The sequence below is a fragment of the Bubalus kerabau genome, chromosome 15, assembly GCF_029407905.1.
Source record: "Bubalus kerabau isolate K-KA32 ecotype Philippines breed swamp buffalo chromosome 15, PCC_UOA_SB_1v2, whole genome shotgun sequence".
NCBI classification, from domain to species: Eukaryota; Metazoa; Chordata; class Mammalia; order Artiodactyla; family Bovidae; genus Bubalus; species Bubalus kerabau.
In genome coordinates, this window is record NC_073638.1 from 31,413,848 (window position 1) to 31,433,938 (window position 20,091).

At 50.2% G+C, this 20,091-nt stretch overlaps 1 protein-coding gene across 1 annotated transcript in view; it reads left to right on the top strand.

Annotated features, from left to right (window-relative positions):
- Positions 1–20,091, top strand: part of GRIK4 (glutamate ionotropic receptor kainate type subunit 4) — a 341,407-nt gene that overhangs the window by 164,774 nt on the left and 156,542 nt on the right. Inside the window, exons 3-4 of the mRNA XM_055548398.1 lie at positions 4,842–4,939; positions 9,527–9,692. Coding sequence (XP_055404373.1) covers positions 4,842–4,939; positions 9,527–9,692 — 264 coding nt within the window. The remainder of the gene's footprint in view (positions 1–4,841; positions 4,940–9,526; positions 9,693–20,091) is intronic.

Consider the following 20,091-nt stretch of genomic DNA (forward strand, 5'->3'; position numbering starts at 1 on the left):
ATTTTACTTGTTCATCGGAAGACATTTTTTGATAATGAAATTTTATTTTTTATAACGATGTGTTATGAAAGGAATACATGCCCATTTATATTAGAAAGTAGAGAGAAGGAAAAAAGAGCATCATTTAGTGTTCCCCTGGTCAAGCAATCTCTATTGCAATCTTGGTTAATCACTCATGGCCGAGGGAGGTGGTGTGGTACAGTGGTTAAGGAACCGACCCTGGAGTCAGGGGTTGGGGGTTTGAATCCTGACTCTGCCCTTTAACTTTTCTGTTTTCTTATCTGTAAAATGAAGGTGAAACAACTCTCATCAAGTTGTTTCCAGAATTAAGTAAGTCAATTCATATAAAGTGCTTAGAATTGGCCATAATTAGCACTTAATAAATATGGGCTTTAATAACCTCTTCTTCCAATCACTCCTCGGTGCCTGCCTATTTTCTGTATTTGCTTACTTGTAACCTTCAAATAGATACACATATAATTTTATATCCTGGTTCTTTCTCTTAATATTATTACATAAATATTTTTAATACTATTATAAACTGTTCATAAGCATTGCAAATGCCTAAGTAATATTCCACTTGGGTATATGACCCACACTTTAGATAACTATTTCCTTATGATGGGACATTTCGTTTATTTCCCGTTTTCTGTGGTAAGAGTTGAGTGGGCTTCAGTGTGGTTCAGTGGCTGTTTATTGAGCACATAACTCTTGAGGCCCGCCCTGCTCGGTGTGGAGGGCGCAGAGATGAATAAGGCAAGCTTTCTGGTCTGCAGAGGCACGCAGACACACGTTCAGGGTCATAATTGGCCTCAGCGTGGAGAACGGATTGGATATGAAGACCCGGAGAAAGCCTGGAGGAGGCAGGTAGTAAAGGGGCTGGTGGAACTGACGGCGGCAGTGAAAAGGAGAGGGCGGAGGGGGAGGAGCCGGTCAAATGGTCAGGACCTGGCTGCTGGCTGGTGGGGCTCGTGAGTAGGTTCAGTGGGAGAAGGCAAGGAAAAGTCAAAGAGACCACAGTTTGAACTTCAGGAGCTAAGGTGGGGGAGGCGTGGGGATGGTAAAATGAAGTGGTTAGGAGTTTGGGCTTTGATGCCTAAAGTGAAAGTGTTACTCACTCAGTCATGTCCGACTCTTTGCGACCCCACAGACTATATAGCCTGCCAGGCTCCTCTGTCCATGGAATCCTCCAAGTAAGAATGCTGGAGTGGGTTGCCATTTTCTTCTCCAGGGGAATCTTCCCAACCCAGGGATGGAACCTGGGCCTCCTGCCTTGCAAGAAAATTATTTACCACCTGAGTCACCAGGGAAACCCAGATGGAGCTTTAAAGTCAAGCCTGACGCTATCATATATGACCTGTGTGAGCCTGATCAAGCTACTTAAGTTTTCTAAGCCTCAGTTTCCCCATCTGTAAAGTGGGGATACTAATGAATCTTCCTGGAAGCGTGGTGATCAAGTCAGATTATATATGAAAAGTATATAACAGATATGATGAACTGGGAGTAATCGTAAGAGTCCTGTGGCATATCAGTTCCACTCTAAGTGTGTGTGTGTGCTCAGTCATGTCCAGCTCTGTGCGACCTCACGGACTGTAGTCCACCAGACTCCTCTGTCCATGGGATTTTCCCAGCAAGAATACCACTCTAAATACTTCGTATGTATTAATTCACCTTAATGCTCATAACATCCCTACAGGAGAGGTGCTCTTAGCATCTCAGTTCTATAGATGAGGAAGAAGGCTCAGGGAGTTTGGTCAAGGTCTTGCTCAAGGTCTCACAGCTAGTCAGCAAGTGATCCAGCCAAGACTCATACTCAGATAGGCTTGCATCAGAGCCCGTGCTCTTAAGGACTGTGCTTTCTCTCTCTCTGCCTCACTCTGTCCATGCTTACTGCAGGACACCAGAGGGAAGTCCCTGTGGCAACACCCAGCAGGTGGTTGGAACTTGTTTTAAACCCAGGACATCTGTCAGAGTGTAGGATTGCCTGGGCAGAGATGAGTGGAGGCCACAGGTAAGGATGAGATTGCCCAGGGAGAGTGAGGCATGGACAAACTCTAAATGTAGTGGGTAGCAGAGGGAAGAGGCGTTGGCCAAGGAAGTGAGAAAGACCTTTCAGAAAAGCAGATGAGAATCAGGACCAGAAGGTATCATGAAATTCAAACGAACAAATGTAATCATTAGTGTCAAATGCTGCAAAAGAAAGATAAGGACTGCTAAGAGGTCCTTGGTGACCGTGGGGAAGCAGGTAGAGCAGAATGACGAGGGGTGGGGACCCAGACTGCAAGGAGTTGAACAGAGATGGATGAAGTGGCTGCAAGGAGGAGGGCAGACACGGAAGGTGGCTGCGAGCAAGCGGGACAGTCACAGCAGACTTGAATTCCAACACTGACTGTGACTTTTATCAGGTGTGTGACTTTATGGGTGTCGCTTAACATCGCTCAGATGCTGTTTCCTTATTGTTAAAGTCAGGAACTGAGCTTCAGCCCTGGGGCTGCTGTAATTTGATGGAATTTGATGGCCAGTGAACTCAGAGCCCCTCGCTGGCAGTAAGAGTTGAATTGGCTGAGATCACATGCTCTAACTTCCGTGGAAGTAGCTTGAACTTTGATGAGCTTTCTCCAAAGGTAAATCTTGCCCTGGACTTCCCTGGTGGTCCGGTGGCTGAGACTCCACGCTCCTAATGCAGGGGGCCTGGGTTCCATCCCTCGTCAGGGAACCAGGAATGCCATATGCCACAACTAAAGATCCTGCATGCTGCAATGAAGATCGAAGATCCCACGTGCTGCAGCTAAGACCCGGTGCACTTGAATAAAATAAAATAAAATAAATACTTAAAAACCAATGGTAAAGTGTGCCCACAGCTACTCCATCTCGGGATGGTTCTGACGGTACTGATGAGCCCTCCTCAGGCACCCACCGCCCACAGCCTATCCGTCAGCTGAGATCTGTGATGTTGTGTTGATTGGACCCCTGCCTGTGCCTCGGGCTGAGAGAAGACCCCCACGGATCTCTTGTTTGTGTGATAAACCACGGCACCAGGATTTGAACCCTGGTGCTCTACCCACCGCCCGTGCCCCATGAGAGCCAGGACTTGGCTGTGTGGGCCAGTGGTTAGGATTCTGCTTTAGGATAGAGAGCATCCAGGTTGCAGGTGTGGCTTTGCAGTTGACTCCATGAGGATCCTTGGGCCGATTCCTTAACCTCAGTGTGCTGCGACGCTTTTTAAATTTTTGTTTATTTATTTTTGGCTGCACTGAGCTTTCCTCGCTATGCATAGGCTTTCTCTAGTCATGACAAGCGAGGGCTAATTTCCAGTTGTGGTGTGCGAGCTTCTCATTCTGGTGGCTTCTCTTGTAGCATGGTCTCAGTTGGTGTGGCTCATGGGCCTAATTGCCCCAGGGAATCTGGGATCTTCCTGGACCAGGGATCGAACCTGTGTCCCCTGCACTGGCAGGTGGATTCTTCTTCACTGGACCACCAGGGATGTCCCTGCCCTGACTCTTGATGTTGAGTAGGAGAAAAATGTGTCCAGGGTCAGGCTTTGAGTTTTGTAGGGCAGGACGTCTTACAGTACAGCTGGGAACCATGGGGCATAATCTGAGGGCCGGCTCTTTGGTTCTCATATCACCGTGTGTGTCTTGAGAATTGTCCTGCGTTCTCTCTCCATCTGTTTCCTCCTTTTTCCCTTACTTCCTTTCTCAATCTATAGCATTTTAAAATCTTACATTCTCTCCTCTTCTGACCATATGCCTCATCCACCCAGTCATTCATTCAACAAACTTGAACTGGGCCCCTAGAAAAAGCATCATGCTGGAGACAGGGAAACGTCAAATGGGGATTGAGAGATAAATACGGTTCAGCTCTGCCTTAAAGGGGTTTGAAATCTAGTGAGAAGAGTAACGTATCTAAACAGCAAACTGAAATTAACCCATTTACAAGTGCCTTAGAACCAGGGGACAATCCACGGGCCTCGGAGCCCCGGGGAGGATGAATTCTACTTAAAAGAAGTAGGAAGGGGTAAGGAGGAGGTGGCATTTGAGATGCTCCTTGACATGTAAGTGAGTGAGCATCCAGGGTAGAGGAGTGAAGGGCATCTCCCCCGGGAGAGCTACAAGGTCATAGAGCGTGCTGGTTGGTCAGGAAAGCACCTGTTGGGTTCAGGGAAGGTGGGGGGCGGGTTGGGTCAGGCTCCAGGCTGGGCGAAAGGTGTGTGGCATTGAAAGATGGGGCTCCTCTCTGCCACCCTCTTTTTCTTCTGCTCTCTCTCCTGCTCCCCTTAACCTTCACCAAGCTGCTTTCTCCTCTCTGCTTGCAGCATCCTCACTGTCTTTCATCTCTCTGCTCGTCTGCCTTTCCTCCTCTCTAGACTCTTTCAGGGAGGTGGGGAGTAATAGATTGTGTACCGGCTGGCTGTTCTGTGAACTGAGCCCTTGGCCCCTGCAGCAACCGTGTCTGGGCTCCCAGCACCCGTCCTGCAGGCCAGGCCAGGGGAGGGCGGGGGAGCGGTGTGCAGGTCTCCACCATGCACTTCCGTCCTTCGGTGACAGCCCAGACAATTTATACATCCTGTTGGCGGAGGCCATATGTTGAAATAACCTAGGTCATTTCCTCATTTAATACCATCCATAAACTCTAATAAAAGTGTCCTGGAGCCCAGTGGTCCAGGGGAGGAGAGGCACTGGGTTTGGAAGGATGGGAGAGGGGACCAGGATGGGGGTGGGTGGGAGGTGAGGGGCCATCAGGGGAAGATCGGAGGACTCGAGGCTGAAGCCCACGGCCCGCCTGATGAGCGCCCTGTTTCCTCTCCTGCTCCCCATGCTCTGTCCTGCTGCCGGCTGCAGTGTGTCAGATTCTCCCCAAGGGCGTGGTCGCTGTCCTGGGACCATCCTCCAGCCCAGCTTCCAGCTCCATCATCAGCAACATCTGTGGGGAGAAGGAGGTGAGTGCTGGGCCGGGATGGGGGCGCTCTCTGTGGGCTGGCAGCCTGTGCCTCGAGCCCAGAGAGATCCTGGACTCTTAAGGGCAGGAGGTGTCACTAATAACAACCATACAAGGAAAAGAAGTGGGCCTTGGTAGGCACTTACTTTTTTTAGTTTGTTTGGATGGAGGGGACTCAGAAGAAAAGTTTCATAACAAGGCATTCAAGCTGAGCTCCTCCTGGTCTTGGGGCCCTGTAGCGGGCAGAGCAGAGGCGGTCCCTTGGTGGATGAGAGGAGAGGGAGAGGCTGGGGAGGGTGGTCCAGGGGAGGCTGAGAGGGCTAAAGTCTGAGCCCCACAGGAACGCTCCAGAATATCTGTTTAGATATTGGGATTCTGGGGAGGAATGCCTTTGGGGCCAGGCCTTGCTACATATGGTGGCTTCCCTGGTGGTTCAGATGGTAAAGAAGTTGCCTACGATGCAGGAGACCCAGGTTTGATCCCTGGCTCGGGTAGATCCCCTGGAGAAGGGCTTGGCAACCCACTCCAGTATTCTTGCCTGTAGAATCCCATGGACAGAGGAGCCTGGCAGGCTATATAGTCCATGAGTCACAAAGAGTCAGACACGATGGAGTGACTAACAGTTCCACTTGCTACATTTTAGTGCTGAAATGAAGTTTGAAAACTTACTTCTATTTCATAAGTTCTCTAGAAAAAGAGATTTTATTTTGCTTTCTTCTTCATTCACCAGTTCCAGTGTTTATTTCTCCAAAGTGCTGTGTCCATTCCCTCTAGTTCTCATTCCCCAGGAGATAAAAATGCTCGATTCTTAGGGAAATGACAGGGCAAAGCTTTGGACTGTATTTGCGCACTAAATCTTTATTCTAAAAAAGAAAATGGAAACTTTTTAAACGAGAATTATTTACACCTATATTAAAATCTTAATGGGTAAAATAATGTAAAAGAGAGAAAAAGAAGATGCTTGAGCATGAGTTTCTAGAGAGGGCTTGCTCCCTGTTCCAACAACTCTCTCCCTCCTTTTCCCAAAGGAGAAAACAAACTGGAACCCTCAGCGATTCTACTGCTGGAAGCTTTCCTAGTCCATCTTGGAATCAATCAGTCCTTCCCCTTCAGATATATTCCTGGGAGATGGTGGCAAAGTGATACCATAGCCTCCCAGTGGACTTCTAGACAGGTCTTTTGGGGACAGATGGAGCTTGATGGTCAGGAGCTGGGGAGGGGACAGAGCAGAGGGACTGGGGAATGGAAGGGTCAGTCTTGCCCCCGTCGTAGGAGCCTGGAGGCTCAGACTTCCAGAAGCTTTAGCCTTGGGAGGGTCCAGTTCTTACAGCAGGACGGGGCTCCTGCTTTGTGAGTTGCCCTCACAGGGGCAGTGGAGCAGCAGATTGGCCTCTGCCACCCCAGGAGGCTCTCTGGAAGCCACTTCCTTGACACCTGCACTTCTCTTATGATCAGATGGCTTGATGAGTCCCCGAGGCTTTGAGAAGAATATTGAGTTTTCTCTGTGTTATGAGCCCACTCTAAGAATTGTTACCAGCACAGTAGAATGCCCTGTGGCCCCAGCCCCAATCCTGCAATGGGTCTTTCTTACCTCTTCCTGTAGGTGGAGCCCCTGAGCTTCATGCCAGAGATAAGTTTTGTGCTGACTACTCCCCATCCCTACTCCCAGCCATCCTGAAAGATGACTCCTGCGCCAGCCCAGGCCAAAAAAAGAGCTGCAGTCGCACCGCAGTCCCTTCCAGCATCTCACAGCCCTCAGCCCCCGTGAGCTGGACCTGATGTTTAACTTAAATCTTTCTCGCTGGCTCCGAGTAACAGCTCACATCTATGGCAGGCTGTTACTTCCCGCTCGCTGTGATCTTCACCAAGTGAGGTTGCCAAGCTACCCATTGTCTCTTGTCTTCTCTCTCTCTCTTTTTTTTCTCCCCTCTCCCTCCTCCCCAGCACTTTCATCTCTGTCCCCTGCAGTCATCCCCCGACAAGTCTCCACTCCAGAATGGCCTCCTCTTGGGGTTCAGTGGTTATTTTATCTCGGCAATCACATCCTTTAACCCCGCTTGGCATTTCAGGCCGGAGGCAGAGACCCCGAGTTGCACCCATCTTCCCATCCTGCTGCCAGGGACCCCATGCCATTGACCAGCCAGACAGGCTGTGCTGCCCAGGAAACCACCAGACAGTTACCCCTCATCTGTCTGGTCATGTTCCTTTCAGAGCAGCCTTTCCTTTCCATTCAGATTATGCATTTCTTTTAATATTTTATGAGGCTGAACTGCCTCACACTGATTCCCCTCAGCTTCAGGAAAAAGAAATGGAGTCTTCACCAAGGAGTTCATCCCTTTAAATGCTGCTAACGTCTCTGCAGGTCCTGCAGCTGGCAGCTTTCTGCCTCACTGCCCTTCCCCTCCATGCTGCTCACCTCTTCCCCTGATTCACACCTCCATGCTGATGTCCTAGGACGCATTTGTAATTGCAGATCAATTACCGATTGATTTTTGTCCTAGAGAGACAATCAGCAGGTCTGGCCTGGCCATCCCCACCTGGACCCATCAGAGTGTCTGGCTGCTTCCACAGCAGCATTTAAGATGCTGGACTGTGGGAGACTTCCCCACCAGCCCCTTCCTAGGGACACCCCTCAGCCCTCGCCCCCTGTACATACAGCCCCAAGAGCTTGTCCAGGAGTTCCTAGATTTGGGAAGAAAGGGGAAAGGGAAAGAGAAAAGGCATTGCCTTTATCCCACATGTTAGGCACTCATCTAGTACATGCTTCACACACAGGGTCTCATTTTATCCTCCCAAAGCTCAAGAAATACCTGTTGTTTCTCCATGTGAATGAAGCCTAGAGAGGCTAAGCAGTTTGCCCCAAATCACACAGCAGAACCTGGATGCAAACCCAAACTCGAAAACTCTTTCTCCTGAGCCTTCACTTTCCTGAGTCTTTTCCTGCTCCATCTCTGGGATCCGTAGATCCATGGGAATCTCTAAAGGTGCTTCTATGGGGGGTAAGTTAGCTGCTGATGGAACCCAGTAGGCTGGATGGCCACACAGGGAGGGCCTTGGGCAGAGATCCTCAAATGTGTGAGCTAGCCAGCCTGGCTACCCTGCCCAGCCCTGGCCTCCAGGTTACCCCTCTGTGAACTTTTTTCCATTCACGGTTCATTTGTGATTCAAGACAGATTGTAAGGGTTGCAAAGTATCGGTGGGAAGAAAGACCCCTTATGACACCCCCCAGGTCAGTGTCACTTCTCAGCACCTTCTGTCATTACTCATCAGGCTCTCTCCCCAGGGCTATGCTTTTCAGTCTCTGCTGGAAAATATTGGTTGCCTTCTCTTTATGGTTAAAGGGCTAATCCTAGTTGAATTCAGGAATTTTCTCCCTACTTTCTGCTAAATCTTGACCCTCCCCCCATCCCAGTCTCAGGGGAACTCTGGTCTCTGGCTGACTTCTTCCAGAAGCTTAAAAGGATAAGTTAGCAGAATTTTCCAGAGACCATGTCAACATCATCCCAGACTCTGGGCCAGCCCAGACAGAGACAGTTTCTGCAATCGTGCCTGAATAACCCAGTCTAGGAACCAACCAATTCACCATCGGGGAGTTCTTGCCGTCTACCCTCAGTCTTGCTCACTTGTAAGTGAGTTAGTTAGTTCAAATGCGCGCTCATAGTAACCTAACCCTTACATTGGGCACCCTAAGTGAGCATGAGGGATGAGGTTTCAGACCCGTCTCTGGTAGAGACACGGACAGCCTTTAGCTCTTCTGGCTCTGGGTACCAGGGTGACAGAATGCAATCAAGGAGGATGGCAGCTTATTACATTTTAACTTTCCTGTTACCTACCCAATAGCCTAAGCCGCCAATAAAGCAGCCATCACAGCCTGTTAATATCTATTTCTGGGAGAACAGAGGCAGAAGGCAGGGGCAGTGCCTCCCGGAAATGTCAGTAATAGACGCAGAGGGAACCTGACACTGTCCTAATGAAGCCAAAGCAGGTATTTATTTACCTGGCTCCATTCGGAGGCTCTCTAGTCGGTTTCCCAGCGTGCAGCGCTTCCCATCCTTACGTGTGTCTTCAGAGGAACACATCCCAGGCTTTCATCTAGAAATTTTGTCCGGAGCTGGTTTATATATCTGTTGGCTAGGCTGGGTTGAGGGGGCCACTTGGTTAGTCCCTAGGGCAATATTTTTCTCTTTTTGCCATCTCAGCTCTGATTCATTAACTACGAATAATATAAGGATTATGCCTTCAAGAGCCCTTTGTCTCTCTGCCTAGCAGTGGGCAGCTGAAAATAAAGACCTATTGTTTTGCCTTCTCGAGGCCTCAGAACTCCGTTCCAAGGTCCACAGTCCATTTATCCAGGTCTCTGGCTGCACATTTTCCCATCCTGGGTCCTGAACTTTGCCAGAGATGCTGTCTCATCTTCCTCCTATGGTCTGGGTGCCCTGACCCCCACAAGCCCCATCTCCAACCAGGCAAAGGTCACTCATGGAAGAATCCACCCTCTGCAGCTTTATCTCACCCATCCCTCTTTTCTTTCTCTCTCACTTGTTCTCCAATCTTCCCCGCTGCCCGTTTTTTTTGCTCCTCCTCCCAGGTCCCTCATTTCAAAGTGGCCCCAGAAGAGTTTATCAAGTTCCAGTTCCAGAGATTCACAACCCTGAACCTCCACCCCAGCAACACTGACATCAGCGTGGCTGTAGCTGGGGTCCTGAACTTCTTCAATTGCACCACCGCCTGCCTCATCTGTGCCAAAGCAGAATGTAAGTTTCCCCAGGCTGTCTGCACCCAGACAGTCAGGTCCTGTCTGTGTCAACCGGACTGGTTTGCCCCTCCCTGGCTGCAGACCACACCCCGCAGGGGAGGGCTCTTTCTGATCTTAGAGATGATAACCAGAGGATTCGGGCCTTCCCAGGTGTCCTTGGCTGTTTGTGTGTGTGTGTGTGTATGTGAAAGAGAGGGCAGTCCAGGGGCCCCCTTTGTCAGAAACTCCCTGGGCGTGGGTCGAACAGCGACAAGCTCTTTTACAGGGAGACTGGCCAACTGCCAAGACTTTCTGCATCTGCAAATGGCAATTCCCACATTTTCAGCCTCATTGTTAAAGAGCCACAAAAAGACAGAGAGAGAGAGAGAGAGAGAGAGAGGGAAAATATAAAATTGGATGCATTTGTATTTGATGGCTTGAAGAGCTTCTTTCCTTGGAGAGCAGGTTTGGCTGATGGAACAAGGTTCAAGGTCAATTCCTGGTAAAGATTTTTTTTTTTTCTTACAAATGCAGGTTTTAGAAATGTGTTTTCTCTGACTCTCAATTTGCGACATAAATTTCGTGTTTATGAGATTTGGCTAATTTAAGCCAGCACATTCCAGCAAATCCGCACCTGTGTGCTCCCCGTGCCAGCTGTGCACCCACATGCAGTCAGGCAGGCGCTGGCCACTGGCTCCACCGGGGCCCGGAGTGCAAGCCCCCGCATCTGTGTCCTGTGCAGGTTTTACCATGCGGGTCTGGGTGGGCTGCACGGGCAAAGGTATCCCATCCGTGTTCATGCCTCTATGGCTTCTCAGACCCACTCAGTGTGGTAAGCCTTTCCTCCAACCTGGAATGCCCACAGCATCTGAAAACAAAAGCCCCCTCCCTGCCAAGGGCCAGACCTGTTTCTTATGGGACCTTTGCACCTCACTGCCTCCACTTGTACATTCATTCATTTATTTAATACAAAATGAGTACTTGCTCTGTGCTACCCAAGAAGCAAAGTAACTGACTCCCAACTATGCATACTTTTCAAATATATATTTTTTATTTTATTTGGCTGTGGCGGGTCTTGGTGGCATGTAGGCTATCTAGATGTGGTTCATGGGCTTCTCTCTAGTTGTGGTGGGCAGGCTCAGTACTTGCGGCACTGGCTTAGTTGCCCCGCAGCTTGTAAGATCTTAGTTCCCCAACTAGGGATCAAACTTGCATCCCCTGCATTGGAAGCTGAGTTCTTAGCCACTAGACCACCAGGGAAGTCCCTATGCATGTTTTTTTTTTTTTTTTTATGCTTTATTTAATTATTCAACAACCCGGTGATTTTGGAAATGTTGGAATGTCCCATTTTAAAATTAAATACAATTTAAAGTCCAGTTTCTTAGTCTCTCTAGCCATACTTCAAGTGCTCAAAAACCTCATATGAACAGTGCAGTTAGAGAACATTTCCATCCTCACAAAAAGTTCTATTGGATAGCTTTGCTTTAGATGATAAGGTTTTGTGGACAAAGCATTTTGTAGCCCCCAAAAGAGAGAGAAATGTTTAGATAACACTTCATTCTATCTCTCCCTCATGGAGAATTTCAGCACACATTACCATGGGCACTCTGAGTTGTCCTGTGGCCAAAACAACTATTTACCTCAGCATCTTCCAAATAGGTTTGATCATATGCCCCCAAAAGGATGCTGATCTAAAAGCCCACACAGGATGCTAGTGTTCGATGGAACACAGTTGGGATACATTACGTTCCACCAGGTAGCCTTCCTTGCGTGGCATCTTTGCAGCACTGAAAGGTTTAACAGAATCAGAGATTCTTCCCAGGAAATTTCTGCCACCAGCCCACTCAGGCAGGACTGCACTGGCTCACCCCATGCATCCAGTGGGGACGCTGGAGGACAGGACAGGCTGTAAATAAGGCCAGGCAAAGGGTGCTCTGCAGCCCTTGTCTGTGCTGGGTTACAGCATCTCAGCAACCTGACAGGAAGTTCTTTCTTGTGTCTAGCCACAGTCCCTCCTGCTTTAAAGCTGAGCCCTGTTTCCTCTGCTTCAGCTCTTCCTGGGTTTTGGGACGTGAGTTGCTCAGATGTTGGTTAAGCACCTGCCGTGTGCCGAGCACTATGCTAGATATGGTTGCCTCCTAGCCCAGGGCTTTTTCCATTGGAATTGACATTCTCTGACATTCAAACAGTTCCTTGCAGATTGCAAAGCACTTTCACTTATGTTTCCCCACTTTACCTCCCTCTTTCTCAGTCATTCCGAGCTGAGCAAAGAGTCTGGGTGCTGCTAAGTGATTTGACTTAAGGTCACACAGCTGGTACATGACAAATCTGAGCTGGGGCTTCCTCCTCTCTGGCCCCTCCCACCCTTCTGGGCTGCACCAGGCTCAGGAGGGCTCAGGGTGGGCTCTGCAGGGCAGGCACAGTGTCCTTGGCAGGGCAGAGATCTCTCTGGAACAGTGTAGCCCCTTCCTCCCTCAAGTGGGTGCAAGATGGCTAAGCACAGACAGTAATCCTGGAGAGGATGAGTCTGTCTGCTCAGGTGCTGGCGAGGCCGGCCCACAGCCCAGGCGGGACTCATCAACCACACACTGCTGCCTCTGCTCTGAGGAGAAGAACTCATCACTGGAGGCTGCTGAGTGACTGGCCCCATCTACCAGAGGCAGAAGCAAAGTGGGGCAGAGCAGAAGTTCAAGGGCAAAGAGGATTAAAAATCTAATCAAAGAATGAAGAAATGAGGGACTAAAGGGAAACGCAGCTCAGAGCTTGGGAGGAGACACTCTTCCATCTCCCTTATTAATGCAGGGCCGAGAGACGCTGCAAGTAGAATTAGGAACAGAATTAGGAACTAATTCTATTTTCCTAGCATCAAAATTAGGCATAACAGAGATCATTCTCTGGGGAATCACGCCGCTTACGCTCCTTCTTCCCCAAAGTAGATTTTTAATAAGCAGGTTTTGGACCAAGTACAGTTGTATTGTGGATGGCATTATTTTTCTTTAATGGGAAAAAAAAAAAATCAGAACATCTTCAAGTACCTAGTGCTAGTGAGCTTCGGGGAGGCAAGGTAAGGAGCCCGGGGGTGGCTGTCCCGGTCACCCCCACAGGGCTGGGGGAGCTTGCTGTTAGGAGACTTTCAACGAAAGTTGGGGTTCCCTACCAGGGTCCCTGAGGCCCCTTTGGTGAGATCACCCAGCCCTGCCGTAGAGTTACCTTTTGAGACTCTCAAGCTGGACCCAGAGACTCTTCATTCAGTTCAGTTCAGTTGCTAAGTCATGTCCGACTCTTTGTGATCCCAGAGACTGTAGCACACTGGGTTTCCCTGTCCTTCACTATCTCCCGGAATTTGCACAAACTCATGTCTGTTGAGTCGGTGATGCCATCCAATCATCTCATCCTCTGTCGCCCTCTTCTCCTGCCCTCAGTCTTTCCCAGAGTCAGGGTCTTTTCCAATGAATCGGCTCTTTGCATCAGGTGGCCAAAGTATTGGAGCTTCAGCCTCAGCATCAGTCTTTCCAACGAATGTTCTGGATTGACTCTTCATGGTCACAAGCATAATATGCTGTGTATTTTCCTGGTATTGCTATACATAGTTCAAATCATCTTTTTGTTTGTTTTTCATGCTTGCTTTAGCGTTTCTAGGTATTTTAATGTCCTTTTTGTGTGTGTGGCTACAAGTTCTGTGCCCCTACACCCTCTGCCACTTGTGTACCACCTCTGTAACCTGGAATCAGAAACCTGGGTTTGGACCTTGCTTGGCCTGTGAGTTCTGAGATCTGCCCTGCGTCTCTCCTGTTCCAGTGTTTGGTCTCTATGTGTGGTGTACTCATTCTCAGTCATATCCGACTCTTTGCGACCCCCTGGACTGTAACCCGCCAGGCTCCTCTGTCCATGGGATTCTCCAGGCAAGAGTACTGGAGTAGCTTGCCATTTCCTGCTCCAGGGGATCTTCCCAACCCAGGGATCCAACCCTTATCTCCTGTGGCTCCTGCACTGCAGGTGGATTCTTTAGCGCTGAGCCCCCTGGGCTGACCTGTTTGGTCTCTCCCCAGGAATAATGATGATACCTGCTTCCTGGACCATTGTGGGGGATAAATCCACAGTATGTGAAGAAGCTTAGGAAACAACAAAAGCAGGTCTCAGCTCAGAGATGCCTGCTGGGCCCTAGCAATTAATAAACAAACAAGGACTTCCCTGGGGGTCCAGTGGCTAAGACTCTGCAGGAGGCTCGGGGTTCAATCCTTGACGGGAGAACTAAGACCCCACATGCCGTGTGGTGCAGCCAAGAAAATTAAAAAACAACAACAACAGCAACAAAACAACAAAGAACTAACACAATCAAACAAACACCCTGGAGAAGGCGAGGAGAGTCCCCGGGTGAGGTTTTTCCCATGTCCATCCTTGCTGTCAGAGAAGGGGGCAGCCTGGATGGCCAAGCAGGGCAGCAGATGATCCTCCTGGGAGCGAGAAGCCTCCACCTGCCCCTCTATCCCCTCTCTGTCTCCTCCTCTGACCCCCACGGTCTGGCCCTTTCTGTCTTTTCTTGGGGCCAGGTCTAGGCGTGGGATGGGACAAAACTGAAAAGTGGGTAAAATAAGCCCACTGTTCAAGCATTTGAAATTGTTCTGTGCCCCTGCCCCTCTCGGGACACCTCGGAGCCTCATCCCTCTCACTCCATCAGAATCTGCTCCCTGGAAAAACAGGGCATGAAGCCAGCACAGCTGAGGCACCTGCCCCTGTCAGGGGAGGGGAATGGACAAGTACTGGGTTTAGGTGCTCCAGGCAGAGTTCACCATCTCACTGCGTCCTCACCACCACCTTCTAGTCGGTGTTACGTCAGCTGCCGCCCACAGGAGCTTAAAATGAAAGTGTGAATGGCCTTCCCTGGTGGCTCAACTTGTAAAGAATCTGCCTGCAATGCAAGAGACCCAGATTTGATCCCTGGGTCAGGAAGATCCTCTGGATTCACCAGAAGGGAATGGCTACCAACTCCAGTATTCCTGCCTGGAGAAAATCCTATGGACAGAGAAGCCTGATGGGCTACAGTTCATGGGGTCGCAAAGAGTCGGACACGACTGAGTGACTAACGCTTTCACCAGCCGGAAATGTTACCATTTTCCAGGATCAAAGCCTGAAGCCCAGGGAATCAGCCAATGGAGAGGGAAATGATTACTTATTCCTATTTTTGGATACAAGCATCCTCTGTGTCCCCGGCAGACCCATCACTCAGGTCTCTGTGTCCTTGTCCCGCAGCCCCGTCCAACCCCTGCTGTGCCTTTCTCAACCTGTCCATCCATCTCCTGCCCCACCTCCCCGTCCCAGAAGCCAGCCTCCTTCCTTCCTGGAATAGCCAGCCTGCTGGCTTTCACATCAATCCATCCCATCACATCCTGAGCAATACTAATAGGTTCCCCAGGCCCCCTCTCAGCCTTGGACTTGGCAGCTAGACCTGCTGCTGGGCTAAGGGTGTCACAAGATAGGGGCGTCAGGGTGGAGGTGGAGGAGAAGCTGGGAAGAAAGCAGCTTTGAACCCCTCTGGTGACAGCTGCCTTTGACAAATACCTTAGTTCCATTAAGGGGTTCCTAGTGGCACAAATGGTAAAGAATTTGCTTGCAGTGCAGGAGACCCAGGTTCCATCCCTGGGTTGGGAAGATCCCCTGGAGGAGGGCGTGGCTACCCACTCCAGTATTCTTGCCTGGAGAATCCCATGGACAGAGGAGCCTGGCAGGCTACAGTCCATGTGATTGCAAAGAGTCGGACAGGACTGAGTGACTAACACACTTGGTTCCATTAAACAGGTAGAGGTAAGGTAAACAATTGGAAAATGCCAGACTGCACTGAAAATCTCCTGATGTGCTTAATGTAACTAAACCACCCTTCCTCTTCTGCATATGTTTTCCACTTCCTAGAATTTTTTTTTTAAAAAAGGATCCTTTTCTAATTCATAAAGAATCTCTGGGCTAGAAAGACACCAACATCTTTGTAGTTCATCTTTCCAACCACTGGTTTAATTTCCTCTACAACCATCCTCAAATGGGGCTTCAGTCTTTCCTTGATTACCTCCAGCCATGGGGAACTCACTCCCTCACGATGAAGGCCACTGCCTCTTTAGAGAGCTCCAACAGAGTTTCTTCCTTACACTGAGCTAAGTGCGGCCCCTGCGAGTTCCATCCATTCACTGTTCCTGGGCGTAGTCCTTGACTATAAATCCAGAGCAAGTCTGTCTTGTGACAGCCCCTCCCCTCTTCCTCAGGCCAGGCACCCCTTCCTTCAGCGGCTCCTCAAGTGACATGGTGTCTGCTCCCACCTGGCACTGCTTCTCCCTTGACTTCTTAGGAGAGAGTCTCTTCCTCTCACAGTCTCTGCTCAGTCCACCAGCAAGCACCGTGCACCCTGCCTCACACTGGGGCTGAGCTGCAGAGTTTGAAATAGGATCCCTACCCAACGCTGTGAAATAATTAGACTACATGTTATCTGTTGTAATATATGCATATATGCGTAAGCATATGCTATCAAATGTTTCTTATGGTTTATAACCAAAGGCTGTATCCTGTGAATTGGATAATAAATCCTGAACGAGTTGGAAGAAGAGAGAAGGGGAGGGTGGGGGCTGGAGAGTGGAGAAAAGGTTTTGGTGGGGAGGGGACTGGGTGAAGGAGAGTTAGGATGTGAAGGGGTGGGGGAGGGGTGGATGAAAAGCAGCTTGGTGGGGCGCCTTCTGGGTGAAGTCACTGATCTGCTCATTTGACTCCCCCATAAGGTAGTCATTACCCGTATCTCATGGATGGGTACACAGAAGGGCAGGGGGCAGAGGGAGTGGCCCCCACCAGCTCACCTGGTGGTGCGGGAGCTGGGATTCGCGGCAGCTGACCTTGTGCTCTTCTTGCTACTTTAATCTCGGTGCAGCCTGGGAAGGGGAGCGACTCCTAGGAGATCCTGGGGGAGGTGGCGGACCTCCCAGGGACCCTTCTCCCCTGCCTCCTGGCAAACAGGGTTGGATGAAATGCTGCTTCTTGCTTAAAGGGCAGCAGAGCACCCCCAAGGGGCCGCAGGGGTGGGGCACGTGGGCGTTGCTGGGAGCAGGGTCCCCATTTTCCTGACACCTAGGGGACCTTTTTCCCTGGGAGCTCAGTGCACCTGCCAGCTTTCAAGGCACGCAGGGTCCCCGGGCTGCCTTTTCCAGGCTGCTCCATGCTGTGTGTAATTGTACTGTCACTCCCCAGGCTTCCGTCTCATCCCACTGAGTTTCATTGCCCATCTGAAGGATCCCAGGGCATTTGGCCTCTCTCCCAGTCGAACTCCAAAGGTTCTCCCTGCTGCATTCCAGGCCCAGTGGGGAGTTCACCCCCACCACCCCTCCCTTGCTCATACCTCCAGCTGCTCCCCTAGAGCGTGTCCTGAGGACAAATCTTTCCTTGAGCCAAGGAGCTAGCCAAGACTCCAGCAGCTCCAGTCCTGTGGCCTCCCTGATCTCCTTGTCCTTTTGATCAGGTGCTTAAACCTTTGTCCTAGTGTGATTTTGCTTTTCACAACATCTCTGTGAAGATGTGAATATTCTCTGAATTTTACATATAGGATGCAATGCAGCTGCCCCATGTAAAACCAGATTTTTAGGCCACCAAATACAATAGGGATACGATTTGGGGCTTTAAAAAATTTTTTATTGGAATATCGTTGATTTCCAAAGTTGTGTTAGTTTCATGGGTACAGCAAAGTGGATCAGATATATATATACATATGTTCACTCTTTTTTTAGATTCTTTTCCATATAGGTCATTATAGAGTATTGAGTAGAGTTCCCTGTGCTGTACTGTAGGTCCTTGTTATCTATTTTATACACAGTACTGGGGATATGATTTGAACTTTACTATATACTTAGCTAGCTAGGGCTTCCTGGTGGTTCAGACGGTAAAGCATCTGCCTGCAGTGCGGGAGACCCGGGTTCGATTCCTGGGTTGGGAAGATCCCCTGGAGAAGGAAATGGCAATCCACTCCAGTGTTCTTGCCTAGAGAATCCCATGGACAGAGGAACCTGGCAGGCCGTGGTCCATAGGATAGAGTTGGACTGCAAAGAGTTGGACACAACTAAGCGACTGAATGGAGAAGGCGATGGCACCCCACTCCAGTACTCTTGCCTGGAAAATCCCATGGGCGGAGGAGCCCGGTAGGGTACAGTCTGTGGGATGGCGAAGAGTCGGACACGACTGAGCGACTTCACTTTCACTTTTCACTTTCACGCATTGGAGAAGGAAATGGCAACCCACTCCAGTGTTCTTGCCTGGAGAATCGCAGGGACGGGGGAGCCTGGTGGGCTGCCGTCTATGGGGTCGCACAGAGGCGGATAGGACTAACGCAACTTAGCAGCAGCAAGCAACTGAACATGCATGCACACACTTAGCTGCAGGCTCCTGGCCTCTGAGACCCTGGAGGGCAGGGTCTGTACCTGACCCGTCTTCTCTGCTGGTGTCTTGTCAGCCCAGTGCCTGGCACCAGGACACTGAGTGTTGGATGAACAGACGAGCACCTTCCTCCCTCTTCTTCTGCCTCACTAAGCTGCCATTCCTGACCTTTGTGTTCTTATGGGAATGAGTAGATACAAGAGAAGCAATGTTGACTCCATGCATGCCAGCTCCCAGCCTGCTTTCACATAGGATCTCAGTGAGTTCTCACCTGTTATGCCCATTTTACAGATGAAGATTGAGACTTGAAGAGGTTAGGTGGTTCTCAAGCTCACACAGCTAGCGACAGTTGACCCTGAGCTTGAATCCAGATCTGCATCAAAGTTGGCAGGAGGAGCCCCGGCAGCTTCCGTGCCCTTCTGGATGGAGGGTGGTGGTGTGGAGCCGTGAGGGGCACAGGCAACAGCAGGAGGTCTAACAAGCCTCCGCTGAGGCCTGTTTGGAAAGGAAGGAAAAACCAACTCGACTCTGGGCTTGCACAGCCCACGTTGCTGAAACCCCTTTGTGAAGGACAGGCCCTCCAGAGGCTTCTCTCCAGTTCTTCTCCATTCTTCTTCTACAATGCTTCTCCTACCGCAGCCCCTAGTTCCTGGGACCACCTTTTCAGGACCCAGGGTGGGGGTGGGAGTTAGGCACTGGCCCCGGCTTCCAGGGCTCCGTCTCCATCACCCCGGCGCAGCCTGCTCCCTAGTTCCCTCCACCCTGCTGCCTCTTCCTTGCTCACAAAGCACACCAAGGCTTTCGCCCCCGAGCCCTGAGACGCATGAGCCAAGCCTCCCTGGGTTCTGTGCCTGCTTCTCCTGGTGGGTTTTATCCTAAGAGGAAGTCTGGACTCGTGAAGAGCATGGGATGGAGACGAGGAAATGGGAATTCTGGTCCCAGCTCTTTTCCTGGGCACATCCTGTCATTTCTCTACAAAATGAGGAAGCTGGTACAATCCTCTCTATTTTTTTTTAAAATATTTATTTACTTGGCTGTGCTGGGTCTTCGTTATGGCACTGGGGATCTCTGATCTTTGTTGCAGCATGCAGGACCTTTGGTTGCAGCTTGCGCATCCTTAGTTGCAGCAAGTGAGATCTAGTTCTCCAACCAGGGAGGGAACCCGGGCCCCCTGCATTGGGAGTGTGGAATCTTAGCCACTGGACCACCAAGGAAGTCCTTACAATGCTCTTCAGATGCCCCCTCATCTTACCTTTTGGTCCTCAAGGATCCGGAGGGGGTTTAACCTGCACAGGGAAGCGGCTTCTTTGGGGTCATATTCATGACCTCCCTGCATTTAGTATTTCTTTAACCAGTGCAGACACCAGAACCCCGGGCTCTTTGACTGGTTAGAGAGCATCCCTCCGCGGGCTGTCCCCATGTGTGGTGACAGTGTCTGGGAGAGGCCCTCCTCTCCCGTCACCTGCTCGCCTCTGTGCTATGGGCCTGGAATACTTTGTACGATCTTGGGAGGACTTAAATGAGATGAGCCATTAAAATGTTTAGCCCATTACCTGGAACGCAATAAGAATTCAATGAATGTTACTCTTGTCATTGATTGGCTTTGGGGAGCAAATGCCTATAGTTCTTTTTCCATTGGGATTGAGACCACTGTCTTCCCAGGAGACCCCCACCCATGCACACACCCTCCTCCTGGCCTGCCATTTCAGAGATGTCGTTTAAGACCCATGTGTCTGGGTGACATCCATCTGGAATCCCTTCTCCCACGTGCTTAGCAACGAATAGCAAGGGCCTGGCAGAGTCCTCAGCTCAGGATCCCCAGTTGTTCTGGGCCCACCTGACTGCCTGCTGGGTGCAGTTCAAACCCTGTTCTTTCATAATCACAACAATACCTTGTCTCAGAGCAGCCCCTGTGCTCTGAGGATTTCAAAGCGTTTTGCTAGATCTGTTTTCTGGGCTTTGTGACCTGGAGGGAACTGCTCCCTGACCTCCCCCATGGAAATAAAAGCTGGATGTAACAT